The following is a 27,543-nucleotide window of genomic DNA, read 5'->3' on the forward strand; positions in this document are numbered from 1 at the left end:
GCTTTCCAATTTGTCTTTCTGTCAAATGAAGCAAACTGATGGGAATTTCTGAAGTTTCGAAGAAGTAAATCGTGCCACCGAATGTCTTATATTTACACTCGTTCGCCAGTGCCTGCGAATGTCTCTACCATGACACGATTTTATTATATCAGGTTGTTTAGCTTGGGTAATGACTTGCAAATTGCATCACTCACACACCACACACTTTCTTTAGTAATAAATGATGCTCATCGAACACTTCGGGTAGAATTGAGGTTTACTTTTGAAACGTGGAACCTCTCTGGCTGTTATAACCAATCTTTAATTCAAGCTTCCTCATATATTTCTTGACTCGAGCGCTCTACAAGAAATTCTCTTTTGTGTTGGCAAAAAACTATATTTTCAGGTGAAAAAATCGGTTTTTGTTTTGAAACAAATGGTATATAAAATGACAATTTTCTAAGCCATTTTTAGCGTCAGTTATATTAACAGTAATTTTGTACTAACAATGTGAGTCCTGGAACAAATAGTGTACATGCTAAGATCCGAGGATCTCCCAAAACCTTCAAATGAAAATACAAGTTATAAGAAAAGCCCCCAATCTTATGCACCTGTTACTACATCTCTTTTAATGTTCCAAAGTTCTTTCAAAACTGCTACCATTGAGAATAAGTAACAAATTAACCTTTAGCGGCGCGTTACTCAGCGTGCAGTGACGCAGAGCTACATAGGTCGAGCTGACATTCAGGGAAGCGTCCGTCTCACAACGCTGCCTGCCTGTAGAACGACATTTTTTATCTAACGATTGTAACTGCTGCTAGCAACAATGACCGTCATGCGTATTAATTGGCTTGCCTGTCAGTATAGTACTGTTGAAATTTGAACCACTTTGCGCTCAATAACAGTACAGTTAAACGGTCAACGACTATAACGGTGAACACCCAAAGCTTCCCCCGTTACCATTCAGTCGGCACTAGCCTCCCTCTATAGGCACCGGTATCTGTGGGATGACCCTAGCACCTCCATCAGGTCCGGGGTTGATAAAAAAAAGCACGAGTGATTGCAACTGATGCCGGCAGAGAACTCGGGGCTCCACCCGACGAAACGCACACAACTCGGGACCAACCCCTTCGAAAAAGAACTCCGCTCGGTCGCGTTCCATAATTTAGAGAGTCTCTCCCATACTGGACAGCTGACATTTCCTAGGGTGATGTTTCAGTGACATTTTCATCTCACCACCGAGACTGAATATTTCAGCAGACCTCGCTGCCTAGATGGCGTCGATTTCCAAGGCACTCCGCTTCGCTCGCTGCGCTTTTTGCGGCGGCCTTTGATTTTCCTATTACGAGGAGAGAGTCTAACGCGCGAGACCTCATGCGCTGCTGCATGGCGCTGTTTGCGTGGGTGGCAGGATTTTTCGTCGCTGTCTTTGAGGTCATAAAGCAATTTTGAAATCATTTTTCGCCTACAAAAATATGCTATAAGTCGTTGAAATATTTATTAATATATTTTTTACATTTTCTGAAAATATGTGAAGGTATTTTTGAGTCCTTTGAGTCCTTATTTCTTTATATGGCTTTGTTAGTTTTTTTCAACTTCCATTCACAAGAGTCAAGTGAGAAAGCTATCTTGGTCGATTTAGTTCGAGTTTCTATTTTGCTGTCATGAATTCATGCGATATTCAAATTCAAATCATTTACTTCCACTATTTGCGCCATGTTTGCGATTTAATAGTTTGAGATATGTACTGTAAAATAGCCACGGGCTTTAAATTTTTATACGAATATATGAATAGTTCGCGCGCATTGACTAGTTAGCTAACCTACACTGAATTATCAAAATGTGCATTGATTATTGAAATTTCGACTTAATATAAGAGAAAAACGAGCATATATCCCAGTGTTACTCTACTACCATTTTAGATGTTTAGATTGTCCCTGGATCAGCTCGGGATTTGTGATATCTATGGTGGCGTGTCTGTCCGGGACCAAAAACAGACGGATTGAGCCTAAATCCTTGTCGATCCTGTCCATTAGTGTACGCGCGAAACGTGCTTTCTTCTCTCCGGAAACTTTCGACACTCAACTTGTTTATTTTCCCACAAATTCGTTCCGTGGATTTTTTTACAATGGTTTGGTTGCCGTGGGGTTCTCAATTGAAATGAAAAGATTCACTCGTTCACAGGAAATGAATTGGTTAGTTTGTTCATAGTTTAACTGACTGTATTTAGCACACAGGAGTGATGGAGCTTAAATTTTCATGTAATTCGGGTGTTATTTGGTTCGAGGTAATTTGTTTTCTTAACATCTGGCAGTCGTCTTGTCATTTACTTGGGTGAGGCTGAATTACTGGATGTTTTCGGAGAGATTGTGTTATAAGACTCGCGAATGGCGGTGATAAATATATGAATGTGAAAAATTTAATGGCCTGCGATTATTTTCAAAGTTATTTAATTATGTTATTTAATTTCAAAGAGCTTTAAAGGTTTATATTTCATCTTAAATAAGCTCATTTTTATTAATTGTTAAGCTTTTTACAGGTATAATATCTTGCACGGTAGATGTGTAAACATTGAACACCACTTACTGGTAAATCGAATACTTAATTGCAGCGTAACAATGGATAATGTGGAGTTGATGTTGTTTCTGTTGTGGTGGCCGAGTCGAATGGGGTTGTATTATAATATTGAAGAATAGGGTAATTACTGTGATGTGTGAAAATAGTTAGCAATATTTTAGCGAATAAACGCTTATTATGCCTAAAGCTCTATAGTGCATAAAAATCTATGAAAAATAAGGAAATAATAATATTCAATAAATTTAGCTTTTATATAATGCATTTACAGTAATAATATAACAAATATAACTCGGTACTCACTGCAGTGAGTGACAGAGAGCGCATTTTCTCGTCGATGAAAACGTGAAGTCACGGACGGACAAACAGACAGACGGACGGACAGACGGACATGGCGAGCACAATAGTGCATATTTTCCATAAATGATAAAATGCGCTAAAAACCCTGCACATGCTTCTTTCGCTGTAGTTAATTCGCTCTTTATTTACTTTTATTTGCGGCAATTTTTTCTGTCAACGTATTCGCCGTACTAATTTAGTCTCTGCTGATGATTGCTCACTATTTTTTATGAGCATTAATGTTTAATCGGAACACTATATTTGTCATCAGAAACGAGATGCTATTTCTCCCGCTGCTACGATTTTTTTGGCTATTTCTCCAGCCGCTACGATTTTTTTTTTGCTAATTCTCCCTTTGCCAAGAAATGTTGTCCCTCGACTTTGTTCGCGTACTTTGTATACAATGACGCACATGTTAGTGCTCACTTTCATACCAGCTTTGCTTGCGATGGCGGCACATCAAGTAAGGTTCCCGTCCGACCGGACGTCTGGTGTGCGAACGAGCGTGCCTCCCAGGGTCCGTGCTAGTCAACACCTCGGCTCGTGTTTACACTTTTCTGTAACGAATGCGTGAGTCTGGCTAAAGGAATGTACGTCCGTTCCCGCTATCGGTCGATTGCGAAGGTTATCAACTTTTTTCTTATTTATTCTCGGCTAGAAAAATGTTCTCTCTAGTCATTTTTCTGAGTGGCAATGCCCAAAAAACGTGTAGTAACGCTTCCTACATAAACTTCCGAATTAAGTAAAGTCACTTGCCATAGAAGAGTGTATTTTTTTTAAATAGTCTCTTTTTATAGTCTCTTTTCATCAAATAGTCTCTTTTCATCTAATATGATGAATTTTAATTTGATGTTGGTAAAATTTCTCATGATTTTCACCCAACAGCTCTAGGAGCGAGAAGCCAGACGCTTGCTGAACTCAATATCGTACCCTCAAATGTCACAAAATATTTTTGTGCTTGGCTGCGACATAAAATGCGACCGTTGTCTCCAAGGAACATGTAATATAGGTAACAACATCAATAGTTCGCTTGAGGTAATTCATCCAGGAGCTGTTATTACGACGTCGACTGAATTTTTCATTGGGAGTGCTCAGGGATCGATGGCGCATTGAAGTTTCAGAAGCACTCGCGTGATTCGTTCCCCGCTTCTCAAGTTCCTGTTTCGTGTGAATCACCATATCGTGTTGCTCACTAACTTCTACAATATGAGTTACTGATTCTTTATTGCTCAATTTAATTCCGAAACCAACATTTTATATTATACAGAGCTGCTTTGTTGAAGACTTCAACATGAAATCCTGTTGATGCAATCGAGCTTAGTTTCATCACTTCTAATCACCACCATATCTTATTGAAGAATTAACAGTTGCTTGCACCAACGTTATCTAGATTATCGTCACTAACCGGTAAGCTCTGGGCAGACTTGAAAACTAAGGAAGGAGTAAATTATGTAGCACTACGCGATCACTGTTTTCATGCAGTGAATGATGTATAGATAAAAAATTTAGTGCTTCGCTCGTCTTGGCCGTAACACACGATATTGAATTACTGACGGCTGCTAGTACTAAAGTGACACCTTCTTCGATTATACTTAGAATGTCCTTGTAAATAGTAATGTCCCTGCAAATAGGAATGTCCCTGCAAATAAGAATGTCCTTGTAAATAGTAATAACTTTGTATGAGGAAAATTAAATTTGTTTTCTCTCTCCGCTTGATTAAAATCGATGTGTGTGAAGAAGGTCGATGATGATGAATGATAGCAGCAACAGCAATAGCGCAATATGTAGGTTATGCACGCGCTGTGAGCACTCATACAAGCGTGGTTAGTTGGGCGGATTGGCTTAGGCCAGACCACAGGTTTGTTTAGGTCTGTTTACGTCTGCCCTGGCCGATGTAAACAAACGGCCGGCCATTGTTTACAAACACAACTGAGCGGGCAGTGAGGTTAACTCCTTGCCAGCAATACAGGATGATCGAGCTAACCTGCCGTGGAGTATCCGATGCTTCGTTACATGGGATAGACGCGCTCTTATAACACTAAGCTCGGAGTAGCTATGATACAATTGTTTCAGTCCAACAATGAGAATTGATAATGATGTGTCTCATATCAATTTAACATTTTGCTAATTAAGGGGAGTTTTCTGTTCTTTTATATTGTATTGATTATTATTGATAGAATGAAATAATATTGCTAAAATTAAATATTCGAACATTGTATTTATTTCTCTAATATTTGGATATCTTTACGCATCTTCTTTTGTTTTGTCATTATAAAGTCACACGTGTTATCATAATCAACGCCCAAGTTTCAAAAGCTCGGCTGACATTTTTATTCAAGCTATTTTCTCCCGTTTTAAACATTTCATTAAATAATGCATCAACGATCCTTATCGAGATGCATGACAGTTTCGATTGACGCATTGACGTTTTATCATACAAAGATGAGAAGAACCCACGCTTTTTAGCGAAATGTGTAATTTTTAAAGACAATATTGCAGTGAATTGTTGTGACATCAAAGCCCGAGTTATAAACTAAGTTGCTAACCATGCTCCTCATATGTGCAGCGTTCTGCGCATTATCGCCTTGATGTTTCAAGCTGTAGCCCCCGGCATTGAACGTTAATGGTTAACATATTGCTTCCCCCAACCTGCAAGTGGATGAGAATAACCCATTTGCAAGTCATGAATAACTGAAGGCTTTGTCTTATCAGGTGATTCGTGCTAGGCGCTCTATATCCGTTCCCAGCAAGATTGACAGCTCTTGTCATGACGAAGCTTATAATTTGTCGATAAGCATTACATTTATCGGGGGTGTTTTTTCCGCTGTGCGTGGTGGCTCCCTATCTCATGAACCTTTGATGAGTGCAATGAAAACCTTTAAAATTATATCTGAAGTGGAACAATTAAAAGTGAAATAGCGTCATTTGCAACCTCGTTACGATTTTCTTTTTCAGAAATTTTCTGTTAAGCTTAAAAATGTTCCAAAAATATATTCGGAGTTCAAGAAGCGTCGATGACATTCCGTACCTTATATTAATACGAAATATGTGGTCTTTTTCCTTTAAAGTTCACGAATCCTTATTCATAGATAAAGGGTATTAAATAATAATGTATTTAAATGCCGCCATATTTTTTTAGATAATTGATTAAATATTTTGATGCTAAAAAAACTTAATCTAATGCATCTTGTCCTAAAAAATTTTAATTATCTTCTTTCATTTCTTGTTCCAATTAAGTGTCTAATTTTCGCAGAGAAAATATTTCGCAATAAAATTGCTTATCTGCAAGCAACAGCACGACGCAAGTGTATTTCCATGAATATCATTTATATATTTAATATCATAGTTAACAAGCGCGTTATGAAACTCAGCAGTCTCTGCAGACGATCGGTTCCATGCCATGATTTTTAAGAACAATTTTTTTTGTCTTCGCTCGCGGGAAAATGCCATTGCCGCGCCAAGCCATGAACGCGCAGATCATCTAGCACGCAACCCAGTGAAAATTCACAGACGCGTCAGCTTCTGATTTGGATTACCAGAAGCTGGGGCGACTCTAAATTTTGTTACCCAGTGAAAATTTACAGACGCGGCAGCTTCTGATTTGGATTACCAGAAGCTGGGGCGACTCTAAATTTTGTTAGGGAATTGTCAGCACCAAGACCGGCACTTCTGGCCTTAGCCGCTCAGTCTCTGTTGCAGGATTCATTCGTTGAAACTTTCTCGATGAATATTTTCTCGGCATGGGTGGGGAAACGGCGCTTCGCTGCAGCAAAACTCATGCCAGGTTAATGAGCAGGCGCCTATTGCCGCTGTTGGGACTGCCAATATTTAATTACTTATCGTTTATTCACCAGAAACTATTGCTCTGGAATGAGCCTACAGCGCTTCTGGGGCAGGATTTTGCTGCAAATTATTCACCTAGTGAATTTGTCATCAAGCCTATTTATGAGGACTGAGATTTGCCGAGTTAAAATAAGATTAGTTGTTTATTTTTACAAATGAAGCTATTGTGTTGTTTTAGATTTGGAAATGAAATGAAATTCATTTTAAAATTTGTTCGACACCCACAGTGTGTTTAAAAGTATGTATTCGGTTCATTTGGACATTTATTCTGTAAACCGATATTTACCGTTCCCTTCATATCACTTTTACCGTAAATTGAGTGAATATTACATTGAGAAGGTTAGTTGTAAAAGATACGTTCACGGGGAGTGAAAATTCTTGTTCACATCTCTTGTTGAATTTCGTGGATATACGAAAATTCCACGTTAATCCTGAGAAGATACAGTTATTTGTCTGCTAGTAATTTGAGTCCTAAATAAGTTAGCATAACTCGTGTGGTGATGATTTGGCTTTAATGGCATAGCTTATTTTTAATGGAGCTCGTACTTACATGATTGTTACTTACATGATTGTTACTTACATGATAGTTACTTACTTACATGATAGTTACTAACTTACATGATAGTTATTTACTTACGTGTTACTTACTTACTTACGTGATAGTTACGTACGTACATGTATGATAGTTTTGTTCAGGGGGGGGGGGGGAATCCAATACAGTCATCGAGCGCACTGCGTTTGGTTGAGCGCGAGTTGATCAGTCAAAAAGCTCTCTTCTTCTCATTGCGTCAAGACAAAAGGCATCTCGATCAATATATTGGGCATAATAAAGCGCTCTGGAGTAGATATTTCAGAGCGAGTGCGGCTCTTGGCAAACAATTTTATGTCGAATGAGCAACCAAAGCGTCGATCAAACTGCTTCACTCACTGGAATGAAAGTTGAAGCTTTGTAAATGAAAAGTTATATTCTAACTACTGTGGCCTGTAGGCTGACTCTTGTTCTAGTTTTCATGTTTGAACTTAGCAGATTATTATTTTTGTTTTCAACTATTCAATTGCATTCTTTGAGCAGCAAATGATCAGCTTTATTGCATACAACGATGCTGGAAATAAATTATTAATCTGTCGTGATGGAAATGCGCGTTCAATAAGCGCTACAAACAATTAAGACGCGTTCTATAAAGCTAATACCAAGGATGTTCATGCAAAACTTTTTACGTTAAGCCGTTTTGAACTTTTATACAATGACCATTTATAGAAATATATATATATATAACAAAAGAATCACATTTATGGCTTATTATTCACATTGAATTAGACAAGAATAAGTCTAAAGACGTATAAATAAGTCTCAATACGAATAATTAGCAATGGGAAAGCTGGGCTGCAGTATCAAGCAATTTTTCAGCATTTTTTTCGAAAAATTTTACTTATTTGGCTTGCCTCAACAATTAAAATTTCCAAAATACGCCATCTTAAAAATCTATCTCCTCTTATGATTTTCAAGCTACCGCATTGAGAGATATAGCATTCGGTTTGTAAAAAAAATATCAAGCGATCATCCGGTCATTTTTTTTCTTTGAAGTTTGGATTATATGCTGAAAGAAGGGGGGAGGCGAAAATTGTAGAAAATTTCAGAATCCCCCCACCCAAAAAATAAGAATTGGGGAAAAGTTACCGAATGATCGCTAGATATGGTCTTTATAAATTGAATGACATGTCTCTTGATTTTGTAGCACGCTAATTGAATAAAGAGATATATTTTTACAGTAACCCCTCCTTTTCCGTTTTCTATGAATGACACGTTTTCTTTCATTTTTTTTCGAAAATTCACACGAACAAAAAAGTCTCAGATTTCTTTTTTTCATATGTGTACCAAGTTCAGGCCGTAAATAAAATTATTTTTTACCAAGATATTAAAAGTTATATACATAATATATATAAATGAAAAATATTATTATATAATCATTTCGAGAAGATACACGTTGCTGCCATCATGTCACCCCGAGTTCTCTTTCCCGTACCGACACCCCGGTCTCGAGCTCGAGTGCATCCCTGCTCTAGGGGCCGCCTCATCCCGAGCGATCGATACTCAGCGCCGTGCCGAACATATTGCAGTTTCTGTCTTGGCTCTGCATTATGCAGCGCATTCAGTTGCTGCAACATGACTTTAGGTGGACATGAGTCTTATTTGGTGTTAACATCATAGTTCATCGAGGGCAGTTTCTGTCTTGGCTCTGCATTATGCAGCGCATTCAGTTGCTGCAACATGACTTTAGGTGGACATGAGTCTTATTTGATGTTAGCATCACAGCCTTCATGTGGTCCGACTTGAATTTACAGGTCAGTCTGTCAGTTGTTCGAGCCTTTTTGTGTGAGACCGATTGCTTTATCATCTCTGACGTGGCTGCAGAGGTGATTTATCTGTTGTCTCTTGCATAGATTCAATTTAATATATATTAAACATAGATTTATTAACTGTATCGCTGGGACATAGAGTAATAGATGACATGAGTGCCACGACGAATATAGTTGCTCTAGTTCATTGCTGCGTGACGTCATCCAATATACACTAAATATAGACAATACCAGGCCAAGCACTGTCTTGATAATTTAAATTTTCCGAATAAAGAGCAACTAAGGACAAACGGGTCTTTAACTGATTAACTTAACCCTCTACCGCCTGATACGAGTAACCGGAGCAATATTGTCGCGAGCCTGCTTTTCAAAAAAGATTCGTTCTAATGAGCGCAAAATGACTTGCACTGATGGTTGCCGCCACGTACGATAACTTTAAAATGTTTTCTGTAGCATACAAACGTCCACAGGTTGCTACATACACTCAATATTTTAAGTATAATTTAAGTTGAAAGTTATGTTCCCGGAGAGTGGCCTACGGCGGTAGAAGGTTAACTATAGTCTATTGAGCTTAAAAATGGAAATAAATTGGTCCTTCTGTTGGCCACGAGGATTTTGTTGAATTGTGCCTGCTATGAGCCCTCTGTTGACTGCTGTTAGCAAGAACTCCTGTTGGCAACGAAGCAGCACTCCGCCTGCATGCTCTCTCTGTTGACTGCTGTTAGCAAGAACTCCTGTTGGCAACGAAGCAGCACTCCGCCAGCCTGCTCTCTCTGTTGACTGCCGGTAGCAAGAACTCCTGTTGGCTACGAAGCAGCACTCCGCCTGCCTGCGCTCTCTGTTGACTGCTGTTAGCAAGAGACAAAGGCTTCGATTGCCAGCCTTCATCTGAGGACCTCATTAGGTTACGAGCGGCCCTTCTCTGTGCAGCTCGCCCCACGCTCGATATCTACTCTACATAGACTTGTCCTATACTTCTACTTGTACATCTACGCATACTTATACTCTGGGTATATGCCTTCCTTATTATTCTACGTTGTACCTATGTTTCTACTCGCCCATCTATCTGAATGCTCTATGCTTTACCTACACTTCTAACCCGCTAACTACCTTATTACTCAGCTTATGTAGTCTGCACCGTACATCTACCAGCGCACTACCTACTTGCTCTGCGCGGTCAAGAGTTGCGACAGTGAACTCAACTTCCCCAAAAGGGTCGTCCAAAGGCTTTGTCAACTACTAAATTTGTAAACCATTCTATATTTCTGGGAACTGATATATTTGCATGCCTTGCTCGTTTTTATTTGTTTTTAATGCTTTTACAATGTGTTATTCCATGTGTATTGAGAGCGCATGTTCAGGGTAACTTAATCAACATATCTTTTGAGGTTGTAATTTTAATAATGATTATATTTATTTTTTCGTTTCTATCCTTAATATACCTGGCACCAATTCAGTTATTCTGAATAGTTAATTTATTGCTTTGAATTTTTTTTCGCTGTAAATAAGAGAATAAGTTGCACGAAAGAACAACTGGAGAACATTGAACGTCATGACGCTGGTAACGAGGCTCGGGCGACTTCCTTCATCACTACCTCGGTTCTGCTAAAAAGTCCAATTAGATAATATTGAAGTCAATAAGAACCAACCTCATTGTTTCGCTTCAGTGTTCTTTGTTCCTGATGTTTGGTCGTTGATTGAAGTCTTCTTGTGTTGACTTTGTCCTTATTCAGGATTTGCCTAGATAATTCTCATCCGCGTGTTGAGAATATTAAGATTTTCATTAACAAAAAATCACTCTGCACGTCTGCCTAACTTCGATGAGAAGTTAGGCATTATAGGATTATTCAAATAGAGTGTCTAAATTTTCATGAACTCTACCGTATCACACACAATATTTATACACCTTATTTACACTGTAATTGATATGGCTCGTTGAAAAAACTCTAGTGACAAAATTAGATAGAATTTTTTTATGCAGCAGTACCTGCTGTGAATAAATTGTTGTCTCTACAAATCAAAGTAGATTAATTTCGGAAATATTCATCAGCTCCTGACGTCAGCTTAATGAGAATCAAATATCAACATACAACTGAATCCACGTGAGTGACGCTTCAGTCAACTACTCATCATGAACTAACCTGACAAGTGCCTTGCTTAGTTATTTGTTTCTTCTATTCGCACCTTGAACAATAAATCGACGTTTTCCGCACTAAGAAAGCCACAATGCGACTCTAACGTACGCAGTAATATCACACATATTCTTATATATATTAATATTAAACACATATAAAAATTTTCGACTCTAATTTCTCAGTAATATCGCTCTTTTAAATTCAAAATAATAAAGTATGACTTTATATATACTGATTTACATGTAACTTAATTTCCTCATTAAAATAGGCAATGATTACAAAAAAATTTCACATCAATGCCAGTCCATCTTTTTCTCTTTAATTCAGTTCTTATTAATTAGTATTCTTCACGAACAAGTTAGAATCGCTCTTCATATTACATAGTACAATATTTCAATAAACATATTTTATTTTTAATACAATTTCCCGATATTCTTCATATCGCATTTTACATTGTCGGATATTAACTGTAATCGAAAGGCTACCTGTGAGTAGCTGTGGTAGCTCCCGGCCGTTGCTCGAGTCTACCCTGCTTGGCTTTGATCGTAATCTGTCTATATCGAAGAAGGTTCTCGACAAAGCTTTTCTTGTTCTCCAGAGCGGCCATGTTTGCCAGAGGAACTCAACAGCCGGTAAAGAAACAACTCGGAATATGCACGAGCCCATCGTTCTTCTAATTGATTTCGATCGATCCACTGAAATGTTCACTACTCGTAATGTTTCAGTGAACTTCGAAATTTTTTTCACTTTAAAAAGAGCATTAAGTGGGAAGTGTTTAGTAGCTTCTCATTAATTGTTCCTGAAGAATGTGGCTTTGAGAAGTTGCCCGTAACTATTAGGTTTTACGGGTACCTGCTGTTTTACCTGCGCCAATAATTATAATTTATAGTGCTGAGTAATCTTAACGTTGAGATAAGAATATGATAGCACTGCAAGAAATAATAAATTGTCGAGATACCAAACCCGGTGATCACCACTTACTGAGAATGACTTAATTAGGAAACTAATAACGTGCATTGAATCATCTCGCGTGTATTCATCAATATAATCCGTCACGTCGATGGCGTGAAATCATACTAACTACCGCCAATTTTTTATTGTCATACCCGAAGCCATATACTAATTTAGCACACTGTGCGTGAATATTGCAATAAAATAATAGAAACTTTTCTAATACTCAACGCAAGGATACCGACTTCGTTCACTCCCTCCCTCCTTGTACTGAACAAAAGTTGTATCACACTGAACAATCTTTGGTATCGAAGCTACTAAAGATATCATCAAAGAAGGCGCATCGTTGATTTATTCTCTTCAGTCGCTGCAGTTGCAAGCGGCACGATTAAACCCTCCATCTCGATAACATCGATCGTCCCTTTGTGCTGAAGAACTTCATGTAATATTGAAGAATATTTCACCAAGGAAACCTATGCGTATCTTTGTCAGCGTTGTGCACAGAAGCGCTCGTCTTCAGCAATTATATCTTGCCAGCAAAAAGCTCATAGATTGTTTGGACCGATAAATCACTATCTAAATTATCTCTATTTATTCGCTGATAATTATACAGCGGACTATATGACCTCTGTATGCTGGGTTCATGTATGAAATCGGGTCTGCTGTTATACAGATAACTAAAAACTTGGATGATTTATAAGCTACATTTCCTGTGAACTTTAATACGATTTTTACATGTATTTATTTTGATTGTCAGACTTACTGATCCAACAATGTTGCCACAGGTAGTTGCCATAAATATTCGCATGCACGTGTGTCGATTAACTGAATTTTATTAAACTGGCGTTGCTCTGCCGTCTGTATAATGCAGTTCACTTTAACGAACACAGTTTAATTTACTATGATGGTACATGAGCGAACAATGACTATGAATTTCTGATGGATGAGCTGAAAAAAATGTGATGCTATCCACAATGCGGATCTTAAAAAGTAAACAACATAACTAATGCATGAAGTAGTCGATGGTATCTATGATACCCTTAGCATCATACACGTACTCTGAAGCACATTTGTGCAGTACAAATATAGATTGCTTTGATGGCTACATAAAACTTAAGCTTAAATGGCCAATATGAATGAATTAAATAAGCTTGCCACTATTTTCTCTAATGTAGAAGTGTTTTGGTCGTTTCAATTATTTCCACCCGTTCTTGATGGAAACAATAAGCACAGCTACACGGCCATAGTCTATTTTCTTGAATATAAATGTAGTAAAATAAATTTCTTAATAGACGTTTTATTTTTTATTTAATTTGTTATTTAATGCATAGCGTTCCATTTCACGCCTTCTGGTGGGAACAGATATCAAAGACAATGTCTAAGGACAATAATAATTTAATTTCATTTTTAATTCTTCTATTTAATCTGTAAAAATAATTATTTTTTTAAAATCGCGCACTTTAGGGACCAACAAAAGTGGGTCAGTCATGCAAAATGCATGTCAAGCATTACGATATCTACAACGCCCGCTTCACTATATTTGTGTACATGCGTTTCTTTACTACGCAAACCATTTTCCATTTAAGGTTACTTCACTTGTAAAATTTCATTTAAGTACAAAATAATTTTCTTGGATGATGATATCCTTTCTTGAGGAGGTTTCCAATTATTTGATTTCGGCCATAATTTTTTAGAAAATTCTATTGGCGTTTAGCCCTCATTCCCAGTAAGAATAAACCGTGAGGAACGCTCCATGTAATCGCTGGCAGAATTTCAGCGGCTCATTAGCATTCTACTTCTGCTGTTGTTATGACTCATTTGAAACGCAATCCTTTTTCTAAAAAAAATATTCGAAAAAATAAAAAAATAACTTCATTTGACCTCACAACGCATCGAGATGTTTTTATTGTTGAATAAATTCGTCGCTGCTATGAAATTATTTCTTTATAACGCCCGTCGAACGCTCACAGCTCAGAGCCTGGAACGCTCGATGGAAGAAGAGTAGAATAGGAAGCGGGAGCAGCAGCCTATGTCTTATATTTTATTAAGCTTGGCTTTTCTGCGGGACTGCAGCAGTCCAGGTCTCTCTACTAGTGAATAATGCGCAGGCAACCTCATGCATGATTTGTGTGGACCAGACTGTCAGCTTAGCTCCCTCACACACACACACACACACACGCACACAAGCGCACGCAACTCACACAGTAGCTCTGTATAGTCCTGGAATCGAACATCGATACTGACGTCACCGTCGCAGCCGTAATGCAACATATAATTAAGGAGCCGTAATGCAACTAAAACCTTAGCCGTTATTTGACGCTGCTACTAACGCAGTTATTTTTTTTTTTTGGAACTGCACCATGAAGCTTCCTACAGTAACTCTGCCACGAAGCTTCCTACAGTAACTGTGCCACGAAGCTCCCTACAGTAACTGTGCCACGAAGCTTCCTACAGTAACTGTTCCGCGAAGCTTCCTACAGTAACTGTGCCACGAAGCTTCCTTCTCTTGTAAACGCTCCTGCGCCACTGCAGGAGTCGATCATTCCAATGCGATGACAAGCTTCATAACACTGTTCGCTGCAGCATAAGTTTACCAGTTTACATTGTTTTGTGCCCATAAAAAATATCTACTTCACTATTAGTCCCTCCGACTAAAAAAGTGCCTGCAAAAAAATTTTTCGCATCAATAAAGAATCTCATCGTTTTTCTGTTGTTCGTCACGCCAAAGGTCATCCATTAAATAAGTATATTAGTAGAAGGTTGCGTGATCACTAAGCACATACAAGTTACGTCCATTGAAAAAGTGTGATAATATTACACAACAACTTGTCTCGCGTCGTGTTAATGACTTTTGGATATATATCATCTTCATCTACCATTCGTTCCATAATTTCCTTCTTCCCATGTGTAATTCCATAACGGATCTCTATAACTAACCAGTATTAATTGCTAAATAAAATGTCGGTGCTTACATCATTAGAGGAAATAATGGACGAGTTCCGCTCACAAAGACGCGTCATCAACAATGCAAGGATCGACAGCCACAGGATGGCCAACACCCAATTAGAAAGCGGCTTTCTCGAGGCTTCCTGCCAGTGCCCTCATCAAATATTCAAGGGGAGTTATTAAGACGTGGTGCTGAGAATAGGCGCCCTCGGCTCTTGGACCAGCGCCTCCACATCTCTATTTCGCTCTGCCTCGGCTTGGCCACCGTTTGACGCCTAACATCGAAGTGAATGAGAAGAGATTTACCTACTGTTTATTTTGTTTTATAATTATTGCATAATTGGATATGGTTTTAGGACTTGCTTTAACTCGAATTACTGAATGTTAATATCCGTCCCTCCTTTCAAATGTAGATCATTTTAAACATTTCAGGCCCCTGCATGGCCAAGATACAGGGAAACCGTAATATTTGCTTATGAAATTTAAATTGAAACTTTTTTTCACTGTCGAAACAAATAATTTTTTTACAATTCAGTTAGCTTGGATCTTTAGATTGCAAGCGTCGTGCATTACAGCGTAGCAATGCAGAGCTTTGTGAGCCTGATGAAATGAATTTTTGAAGAAATTTAAGGGACTAATTATTTTTCTAGATTCAATGTGTGGCGGTAAATATCTGAAGGAACTATTTACAAGGTACCCGTTTTCCCACTCTTTTATGTTCTGATATAATTAAAACGTTTAGAGTGCAAGCGCAACGATTTAATTTTTTTCAGTTCTATTGGTTTCTAATTATAGATTCCTTGATAAAAAAAAGATAATACACAGACGTCACTACTCGCTATCGAGTGTAGATCATACATTTTCAATTGATAGTTTTTATTTAAGACTCGTGCGTACAATACAAAAATTATTCTTCAAAATTATTTGTATTATTTATTCCTGAACTGATGAAGTCTCATGAGAACTACTGTAAACTACAAAGTTAAATCCCCTTGAATGCAATCATTTATCCTTCTCATGTGTTCATCATGCCAATCATCATACCATCGGTTTCTGCTTTCATTTCAATAAGAGGTTTAATTGGCTGTCATTAGTGAGCGGAAAAATACGAGTTCGTTCCGCCATTGTTTCCACAATCAAGTTCAAGAGGATGATCATTGCTTCTAATTGTTTACATTTGGGCTCGCCGTGCATCCGATGCGATCTTTCATTTATCGGCATTTTGCAGCGAGCCGATTGGCCATGCATTGGCCGAGCTGCCAATTACTGGAATAGCCAGTCACTTGAGCCTCTGATTAAAACCTAACCTGAGCCTAGGTAAAAATATTTGTTGATAAGATATGATACCGATTCAAATTAAGCCGTACATTGTGCTGTAACGTGGAATATCTGTGCATTTAATTTCAAAATATTTTGATAAGATTTATTGAAAATTTTTAAAATTATTCCCTTGCAAAATTCGTATAGCGATGGGAAAATTGAGGGAAAACATGTAATATTTCGCAAATATATCGAAAAATATTTCTTCTTCTTATTTTTAACTATGATACGCGGAAGTCAACTTCGTGAAACATTCATGTGTTTTCGCTGAGATCACGGAATTCAAATGTACTTCGAACAGAGATTGTCACATCTTCATTGTGTTTTAAATTAGGGAAATACTCATCGGAGGTTCAGCACGGTTACAAAATTTCGCAATATCTCGACGTTTGATTAATTTCAATCCCCTTTGATCTATAATATGTTACTCCTCCCTTATCGTCTGTTTACGATATACGGTCTTTCTGAAATTCAGGGAATTTCAAGTTCTCCACCGAATTTTCAATGATTAGAATTAATCTGTGCTAACAAGTAGGGATTCTTCTATTTCTTAGTATATAACTGTATATAAATAAGACTGCCAATTGGTTTATATTTATCAAAATAAGCAAATTAATCAAGCAAGTTGAGTTCTCACTTTTTAATGCTTGCTTTGTTTAATTTATAATCTAGTGCTAACATCGTTTCTCACGCAGAAAACAATGAATGTTTTGGCACATTCTTCAATTAACGTAATTTCATCCGTTGAAATGCCCCAATGGATCAGATTTGTTTGGATGACACGTCACGCTAAATTCTGTGCTCTGCGCAGGTTGTGCTTTTGTCAAGTACGCTGCCCACTCAGAAGCTCAATCAGCTATCAACCATCTGCACGGCAGCCAGACAATGCCGGTAAGTTCATTTCATAATAAGGAACTGACTTCTTCTTATTTTGGCGAGTGCAAAATTTAAAAAAGGATATAGACACTTTTTCAAAAAAATTACAAAAGAATCATGGTTGAATATGTGGACCGCAACTAATAAATCGTAAAAAAATGTCTTGCTTTGAGCTTCGGACACGCATGAAGTGAAAAATGACTTTGGACTAAACGCTTCGTAAATTCTTCACTCCTAAATGTTTATTTTAATTCTGTCGACGCTGATATTTAGACTTGGTGATTTTATGCAACCATTCCTTATTCAGGATGTATGGCCGTTCGGTCACGCATGAAGTGAAAACTGACTTGAGACGAAAGGCTTCTTAAATTCGTCACTCCCAAATGTTTATTTCAATTCTTTTGACGCTGATATTTGGACTTTGAGTTTTTATGCAACCATTCCTTATTCAGGGGTGAATAGCCGTCTGTGTCTCTCATCCTTCAGGATTAGAGACATCCTACAGGATTCAAAATTCATGTCACTCCATCGCAATATGACAAACGTTCTATTTAATTTACCATTTCATTCATACGAAAGAACTGAAGCGGTTTATTCCCTTTCACCAAATTTTTCCTCAACTTCGCTGAAATTTCTTTTTACTCGTGAGAACTACTATTTGCCAAGATACTGTAAATGCACCTTCATATCTCCATATTATTCGCCATTTAGGTATTGTAGAATTTATACCAAATTTTGAAATCGAAAAAAAATAATATCTATACCTGAATTTAATCGGTATAAATATAGCGTAAAAGTAATTCACTACTCTAAATAATAATAATAGTTTGAGAGCAATCGATTATTTACGGATTCACTTTATTACTGTCTTCTGTTATTATACTGTTAAGTACCGATAAGTTACGATATTTCTCACTCTCAAAAAAAAAGATTGTGTGTGATTTTAACTATTGTGTGTGATGATTGGCTTAAAATTTTGATAAATATTTGTGATTTTAATTATTGTTCGTGGCATTTGTCACAAAATTTAATGATTCGGTGTCAATTTATCATATACAAAAATAATTGTCTGGAAGATTCCAACTGTTGTGTATTGTAATTAGCTTAAATTTTGATAATTGCTTGTGATTTTAATGATTATGTGTGGTGATTGTCTCAATTTACCATCCCCCAAAAAAGGATTTTGTGCGATAATTGTCTCAATTTACCATCCAAAAAAAGGATTTTGTGTGATAATTGTCTGAATTTATCATCCCCCCAAAAAAGATTTTTTATGATTATAATTTTATGTGCGATGCTTGTGTATTGATTGTATTAACATTGCGCCTGACCCGCAGGGAGCGTCATCGAGTCTCGTCGTGAAGTTCGCCGACACAGAGAAGGAGCGACAGCTGAGGCGTATGCAGCACATGGCCAGCAACATGGGGCTTCTCAACCCTTTTGTCTTCAACCAGTTCGGCGCGTACGGCACTTACGCCCAGGTCAACGTTACTGAAGTGAGTGAAAAGTTCATATCATGTGCGTTGCGTAAAAGAACAGATTCAACCATTTGGCGATAGATTTGAACATAAAGCTTCAGATATGTGTCATTTGTCATTTAAATGTGATGTGTCATTTAAACACTATGAAATTCCGCATTACCTGCGGCTTTGTCGGCAGCCATATTAAAAATATCACGTGAAATTGTACTGTCCAAAAAATTTCCAACTGGTTGAGGGCTCTTTTTGTGAGATTATTTAACAATGCCGGGAATACACTCGACTCTGGTATCCTTGATTAGTCAAACGCCATTATTCTGTAAGCACATGAAGAGCGTTAGCAGCTGTAATTTGTTGCACCGTTTGCTTCAGTCCTCTGTAACAAGGCGAGTTCCAACGCGAGCCTGCAAAATATTCAATTTTCATGAAAAGAAATTCCTGCAATTCGGATTCTTTGGTGTGTCAATGCTAAGACATCGAAGACAATCCCGATTCTTTTTCATAAATGAAATTAAGCAACAAAGAGATCCGTATTTCCGAGATCAAAGATCTTTTGATAGTTTTAGATAGGCTAGCAAATAGTTGAGTTTTCAGCGATATATTTTGCTGGCATCCTAACAAATCACCCTTCGTTCGTGGTCTGTATCTCCATCTCCCCCTCATCTCAACTTCACGAAGTGTGCCATCTATTTTTGTTTCCCGGATGACTAGATGAATGACACGAGAGCTGACTAGACTAGATGAATGACACTCTAATACTTGAAAAGTAAACTTGATTCTTCTCTCGGAGTTAGGTCAGATAGTGTCTACTTTCAGCCTCGCTGATGGCCTGTGATCATTGGGTAATTTGTTGGCTTCAATGACTGCGAATTTCGAGAACCGCTACTGAGAGCTCACAGGCCCGATTGGAAACTATAGTGCCTTCATTGGCACGGAGATATTGTGTGATGTGCAATGCTCATTGCGGGAGTTGGGCTCATAGTAGCTCCTTTCCTTGACTCCTATAACAAACTTTTCGTAAATTGCCGCCTCCTGAATTTACATTGGAGACTCGAAGGAAGTGCAAGTGACGCTACTTGCTTGTTCTTTCCGGCTGCTGACAAAAGTTTGCTTTAATTGTTGCGCATTACTGTATATCGCCTGTCAAGAACGTACAATATTTTTTTCAAGAGTAACTTATGGTTCAATTAGAATATGTGCCTCCAACCTATCTGGACGTACGTATGTATCCCATTAAATTATTATTTTAATCTTATTTTGATCCCTTCACCCCGTATGCAAGCTGTAAAGTTGCGATGCTCGTTTCTTGTGTTTCAATTGCAACAAAAAACATTGAACAAAAGTATTCTTGTGAACAAAAAATATTTCAATTGTCACTTCCAGGATGGTACACGCTGAACGCATTTTATTACCGACACCAATGGCCTGGAGTTATTGGAGAGATTATCACGTAATGTGTTAATCAAACTCATTTACACTTCAGAACGAGAAAACAAGATTATTGCGCTTATGGATGCAATCGAATTCAGTGCATCCAAAAGCACGCTGTTTGGCTCACGCTTTTAAAGGCTGCAGTTATGAACGAGGACATCGGCAATTCGTGTTATTCTATTCTGAATTTTATTTTATTATTCCGCCTTTAATTGTTGCAGGTATATGAGAAATTTTCGATAAATATTTTCTGAAAGTCGTTGGAAGTTAAATTCTTTCAATACATAAATACTTATTTTTATAATCCAAATGATAAAAATTTCGAAATTCGTTCGCAATAAGTGTGCTTAAAAACAAAAGCTTTACTAACGGTTGAACCACGAAATCTGTTCAAGTTTGTAACATAACTAAACACTCAAAAAAATTACTCCTCTAAATCGGATATTAGGCAAAGGAAGCTGATTGAAGTCCATAGTTAATAGTTCATTACTAGATTTTGCACGTGTTCTTTGATTAAAGATCAACTACTTACATGTTCTGAATTAACATAACAATACATAATTCTGCTGTTAACCGAAGATTAAGTGTATGTTGTTGGTCCCTCAGCAACAGTTCATGCATCAGCAAGCAGCCCTGATGGCCGCGGCCAGTCAGGGCACCTACGTGAGCCCTATGGCCGCCCTCACTCAGATGCCCCACGCCGCTGCCCCTCTCACCAACGGCATTACCAGCCCCGTTGTTCCTCCCTCGTCAGGTCAGTTCAATGTACTCAGAAACTGTGCTTTTATCCTCCTATTTATATTGTTAGTTAGCAGAAAATTGAGGTTCGGCCCCGTTTTCTGATTGTTTTTTTAAAGTAAAATTTGTTTATTATTGATGAATAGGGCCGTGTTCATTTTGTTCAAGAGTAGAGAACTGTGAGTTGATTTCGTTTCCGATATTTAATTTTCAGAAACGTTGATAAACGTTTTAGTTACTTGCCAGTTTGAGCAAATAATTACTTTTTCCTACCACTTGTTCATATGAAGCCGTTCTCCTAACGCAGAAACGTAACTTTAGCTAAAATAATTATTTTCCTTGCCCATGCAATAATAGAGAAAAATTTAGACATTTATTAATCTACATAATAATATTCGTGAATCACGAAAGTTATGATCCATCGCCTTGTATCCTATTCATATACAAAACAGAAACAGCTTTTCAACATTTTTTATTTTAATCAACAATATGGAAACAGCGTTGCATCACTTATTTGTCAAATTTTATTAAATGGTTTCTTTGCACTCTTTTAATCTGGAAACGGCGCCTAGGACTCGTTTTCTTTACTAGTGGAAGTGTGATATATCGAGCATTGCCATGAGATGTGTTCATTTCTTCAATGTAATATGTGATGGTTTGGTGGTGTAAATCGTACGTTGTTGTAAGTCAGTTGCACAAGTTTTTTTGTAGTTGGGTTGGATTGATTCATTTATTCGTGTGTTTTGTCTGGTGCTATTTCTGTGTTGTTTTGTTTTAATTTATGTATCTTCATTGCTTTAAAGTCAAATGACTGAAGGACTGAAAGAATCTATTTTATAGCAACTTCAGTGATGGATGTTCAATGAATTATAAATTTTTCTACTATTTGCATCTGTGAAATTGGATAGATATTTGCACAACAGTTTGTTTGTCTGTTTGAAGCCATTCAAAAACATGCGCGTGCGATTCCATGGACTTTCTCTTCATGAAAATTGTTAATCGTCAATATATAGAACGTTATTTTTGAGTCTTTGAATTGATATTGATGTTGTGTGTTTCCGTGCAATTTTAGATTGAAAAGTTTGATCTCGATTTGATTCTATTTTGTGCAATTTTAGTGTCTGATGTTTTCTAGGATAGGAACATTATCATGTTTTGTGCCCAACCTAATTAGGGAATTGCATGTTTTCCCCGTGGACAAATTTTGCCGTAGAATGTCAAGAGTTACTTGCCATAGAATTTCCAGAGTTACTTGCCATAGAATTTCAAGAGTTACTTGCCATAGAATTTCAAGAGTTACTTGCTATAGAATTTCAAGAGTTACTTGCTATAGAATTTCAAGAGTTACTTGCTATAGAATTTCAAAAGTTACTTGCTTACCCACTGGAGAACGAAATCTCTTGATCACCTCGCCTGATGCTCTCAATCTCGCTTGTGTCCTGGGCACTGTTCCATACGGCAGCGAAAGACGAAACCTCATCTGGCCGATATTCTTCACCTTAATTATGCTATGGGCGTTACTTACTTGGTCTACTATGCACGTGATGCCAATGGTATTACTTGCTAGGTGTACTATGCAGATAATGCCAATGGTATTACTTGCTGGGTGTACTATGCAGATAATGCCAATGGTATTACTTGGTGGGTGCACCATGCAGGTAATGCCAATGGTATTACTTGCTGGGTGTACTATGCAGAACTATGCAGGTAATGCCAATGGTATTACTTGCTGGATGTACTATGCAGGTAATGCCAATGGTATACTTGCTGGGTGTACTATGCAGGTAATGCCAATGGTAAAACCAGGCAAACGGAACATTTGCCATCCGAGTTTTCGTCTCATCAATGGCGTGTGGATCTGTCCTGAGACAGAAAACTTTGTTAGTTGTGAAAGTCTGGTCGTGATAATGTAAAGCAGAGCTCTTCTCATTTGTAAGCATTTGTAACTTCCCTTCTCGGGATAATCCATCCAAGATTACCACGTTTTTGCATGCAGTTCCTGAAAAAGAGGATAAAATTTGCAGTCCCTCCCGAAATGTCCACAATTCCCTTGTCTCTGTTACAATCTTCTTGCTTTTTTGCATCTCCTCTTTATAAAGCAACTTTATTTTTGTCATTTTCTGCTTAGCGACGACTGTTGGCTTGCCATGGGAGTATCACTTAACTAAAGTTGGTAAGTTCCTGTCGCTGCCGCCTTCACAGAAATCCTTATAGAAATCCTTCACAGAAATCCTTATATACACTCGGCCCTGAAGCCCTGTCCAGTAACGAGCCCCAGTCGTGCTTCATCGTCGAAACCTTGACACTTTGAAATTCCTGTTACCTTCTAAATACCATCTTTTACTATGAATGATAAAAATATTTGCATAACAGAATTATTGTGTAATGCTCCGTTGTTTGGGAGTTGTGTTCTCCACTATCGCCATTGTGCAGTAGACGATAAAGTTCGAATGGGTTCCCTGTTTGTGCTTGCATGACCATCTGAAGTTGATTGCTCGAGCCAGACACGATGATTGTAAACACACGACTTTTAGCGCTTCATAAGGAAACAATCCCCCAAAAAATCATGGAAACTACATTAATGGAAAAAAACCTTCAATCATTTTTCAACTACATTCATTTCATGGAAAAAATCGTTCATTTATTCCAATCAGTGAAGTGCGAAAACTGGCTGATGGCACCTCGGTCATGCACCCAGGAATTCAAACAAGGCAATTTGAATTATTTTTTACACGCAATTTTTATTAACATTAATTGCGGATTAGTTCGTTAGTGGCACTGCGAGTACGTTGATCGTCGTGATGTTTCTAATCAGTCACGTGTTGCTGGCTCCGCGATTGAGTCGGGCCAGAAGTAGTAATTTTATTAAGGTTCAGTTAAATAAAAAAAAAATCTATCCAACTTCGCCCTCTTACACTTCACGATATTGTTCCAACGTAAATTCCCCTTAAAGTTCAAGCTGTTTTAATAGTTCATGAAATAATATCTTCTGTTCGGTCTAGTGATAAATTTTATTCGTTTACTTACCACCTACAAAAGAATTTTTTCGAATTTTTACTTGATGACGCTGCCACAAGAAAAATTTCTCATTATATTCACATTTATTGGTTTAAAATATAAGACGAAAATTGTTGATCATTATCTGAACTGACACTATATTTTAGTTTGATTATTGATTATCCAAATTTTGTCTGGCACCTCCGAGCTAATTTCCAAGGCAGGATTTATCAGCGTTAGGTCATTCAGTTGCAAATGCTGAACAAATTTACAAAATGAGACAAAAAAGGCTAGGAATAAATTTTATTTATTATTATGTTATGAAATGTCGCAAAAAATATTATGGATTTTGAAAACTAACAATTTATATTAAATTATAATCATTATTTATTTATTTATTTAATTTTTTTTTCTTATGTTGATTTTCATCCTCATTTATCTCTCGACAAATTTTCTGGATGAAAATACTGACATAAACTTCACGAGCTAGGATGTTATGAAAAACTAACGCCTCAATTTGCCGTGCACCGAATGAAAACTGGATTTTAGTATAGTGTTTTTCCCGCATAATCTGAACCTATGTAGTGCAGAAATGTTATCCGTATTTCTCACAGAATCAACATCAAAATATTTTCAAAGTATTCATACTTGCCCTCTATCCCTCTACTGTACAAATCGTCACAGGCCTATTACGAACACCTGTAGCATGGAAATTGGCTTCCATCGTAGTTTTAGATCTAACGCACTTCAACTTTGCTTATTCTGTAGTATTTTTCAGTAGTATATGATTGCACCTTGTGCATGGAGTTCTTTTATTGCTTGTTTGATGTTTAATAACAGTTCACGATGTGTTGTATCATTGATACGTCTCCCACCTCACCTTCATCTTAACTTCATAACCTTCGCGAACGCCTCACATAGAACCTTTTTGACTACTTTTTTCAAGTATTGTCCCTAGTTTTTATTAGTGCTTCATTGATTTTTTCTGCTCAAATCTAGTACTGACTCAGTTCAAAAGTTATTAGCTTGAATATGAATTTCAAATGACTCTAGTTTGACTTAAAAGGCATATATGAAAATTTCATTCGAATCTCGTAATTATATTTAAGAAAGGTTATTTGCTTTACTTTCAACTTCAATTTTAGAAAATTAGTGTTTAAGTTTACGTCAGAACGTGAGTCTGCCTATGAGTGTCTCGAGGTTCAGACAGAACAACTGAAGACTTTTGTATTTAAGTTAGAAAACGGATGGTACATTTATTTATTCATTATTTATAGATCGATAAAAGCTTATTTGAAAAAAAATTAGAGGATTTATTACTTCCAAATTTCTAATAACGGCTCTGTCGACCTCACGAAAAATTATCAAAAGGAACGATTCTCAATTAATGTAAGTTGTTTCATGTAGACGACACAACATATGCTGGTAACTCTAAGTTTCGGGAACACAATGTAATGCTTTCGAATCTGTAGAAGTGGAATTTTATTCAATTCATGCTCATGTTTCATATTTTGCGTGAAATTTGTTCAGATCGCCATGATTAGAATTTCCAGGTTTGAATTTCACTCTCTTGCGTCACCGGACCTGTGATTGTAAAGGCAATACGTACTTCAATGCCGAGGAATTTATACAAGTTCTTGTTCATATCATACAACTATTGATAATGAAGACGCTGATGGAAAGCTGCGGAAGCTTCTTATTTAAAAGTGTAAAGCAATATAATAATTTGTTATATATGTTGATAATTTCTTATAAATGCGGTAATTATTGCAATGAGCTTCGTATGCGCAACACAATCTCTGAAATGAAGCCTCCCGAAATTTTGTCGCTCAGGCCCGAACTTGAATAATTTTAATTATATTATTGCTGTAGTTTTAAATATTCTTTACCAAATAGCGATTCCGTTATTCTTCATGTTGAGCTTTATATTAAAAACTCAATAAGCTGGGTCATCTTGGTAATCATGCAATACCATATTTATAATGGGCGCGTAAAATATGTCGTGGAGCCTGCAATAATATCGTAATACCTGAATCCTCGGGGTGCGAATTTTCTATACTTCTAGGGTTTGGTGCAGCCTGAGCCTAAATTTTTAACGATACGGATCACTCCACATTTTTAAGAATACTAATATATTAAACTTTGGTCTTAATAAAGATTTCTGCAAGAGATAACGCTAATTATTCAATTGAGTTCGCATAAATAAAATTTATATTAAACCCAAGTTACACTGAAGTATCTGTACTAATTGCTATGGAAATGTAATTGTGGAGGAACTCCAACCTGTTTCAAATATAAATTTTGCCTAAATGGCGTCAATTCGAGTAACTTCTTCTGAAATATGACGATTTTTTACCACATTATGAAAATATACAGAAATTCTAACTGCAGTCAAACTGCACGTAGGCAGCTAATTACACATAATTTCATTTATAACATGACGGACATGAATGCCTATCATTTCCATGGAGCATTTTCAATTGCTTACGCTACCTGATGATGAAGAAAAGATATTATCTTATAAGTTTAGATTCTTCTTCGACCCATTAGTTAAGCGAGATCCGAACCTCTGTAACTGAATTTCTGTTCTACTAAATTCAAAGGATATATAGGCTCTGACATAACCTCTCTTCCGAGTACCACATATGTGAAGTCTTTTGCAGTTAACAATTATAGCTTTGACAATAGTAGTAATTATTTGGGGCCATCACTCGAGTGGCAATGAAAATTCTGTAAGCGTTATAAAAGTTTACAATGGATGACACTAGAGGCATAATTTAGGGTCGATCCTAGTGCTGGGTTCGTTCATGCAGGTACAAACGCTGCACCTGCCGTTAACGGAGCACTGCCATCGCTGTCGTCACCAACGCTACAGAGTTTCAATATTGCTCCTCAGCACGGTGGACCTAGTAGCCAAAATGGAGCCACTGAGACTTCCGTTTATTCTACTAATGGCATTCCACAGGGCTTTGCTGCTGCACGTAAGAATCACTAACATTGCACTAATATGCTTCTTCTAATACGCTTCTACTGACATGCTGCTATTAATATGATTCTTTTAACCCGATTGTACCAACAGCTAAGCTATCCTACTCTCTTCCCCGATGAAATTCATATGTGACGAGGCGATAGGCAAACGGTCCGTAAAGTTTTCGGTCACGCGACGTGAATTTATTAACCCAGAGATTGGTAGCACGTTATCAAATGTGTACATAAATATATGTAATCATTCATTTTGTGTGATGTCTCAAGCCTGTCTTATTTCGTCTTTTTTACGTTTTTTGAGAAATTTGCACCGAATTTCTCAATGTCATTACAGGCCAGTGTATCAGCAAAAATTTAAATAAAATATAAAATCGCAAATTATATTGTACGTAAGTGAATAAGAAGTAATTAAGTAAAAAAGGTGAAATTATCTCATATTTGTGTAGCTGTGAGCGTTAAGACAAGATCATTTTGAGCATCGTTTTTCTGGGTTTCGGTTTTACGTGTTCTGAAATTTCGAAATGATCGCCAGTGCAAATTAAATAGTATACGTCGTTATCGTTCAACTTACACGAGTGCACTCGCCAAACTTT

General features: G+C 37.3%; 1 protein-coding gene across 1 annotated transcript in view; it reads left to right on the forward strand.

Moving 5' to 3' along the window:
- The window catches only part of LOC108680096 (CUGBP Elav-like family member 4), a 432,488-nt gene that overhangs the window by 389,299 nt on the left and 15,646 nt on the right, over positions 1-27,543 (forward strand). Inside the window, exons 5-9 of the mRNA XM_047880045.1 lie at positions 17,257-17,336; positions 18,659-18,817; positions 20,837-20,984; positions 23,097-23,141; positions 26,779-26,946. Of these exons, the coding sequence (XP_047736001.1) occupies positions 17,257-17,336; positions 18,659-18,817; positions 20,837-20,984; positions 23,097-23,141; positions 26,779-26,946 (600 nt within the window). The remainder of the gene's footprint in view (positions 1-17,256; positions 17,337-18,658; positions 18,818-20,836; positions 20,985-23,096; positions 23,142-26,778; positions 26,947-27,543) is intronic.

Source organism: Hyalella azteca, unplaced genomic scaffold (genome assembly GCF_000764305.2).
Source record: "Hyalella azteca isolate HAZT.00-mixed unplaced genomic scaffold, Hazt_2.0.2 contig4507, whole genome shotgun sequence".
NCBI lineage: Eukaryota > Metazoa > Arthropoda > Malacostraca > Amphipoda > Hyalellidae > Hyalella > Hyalella azteca.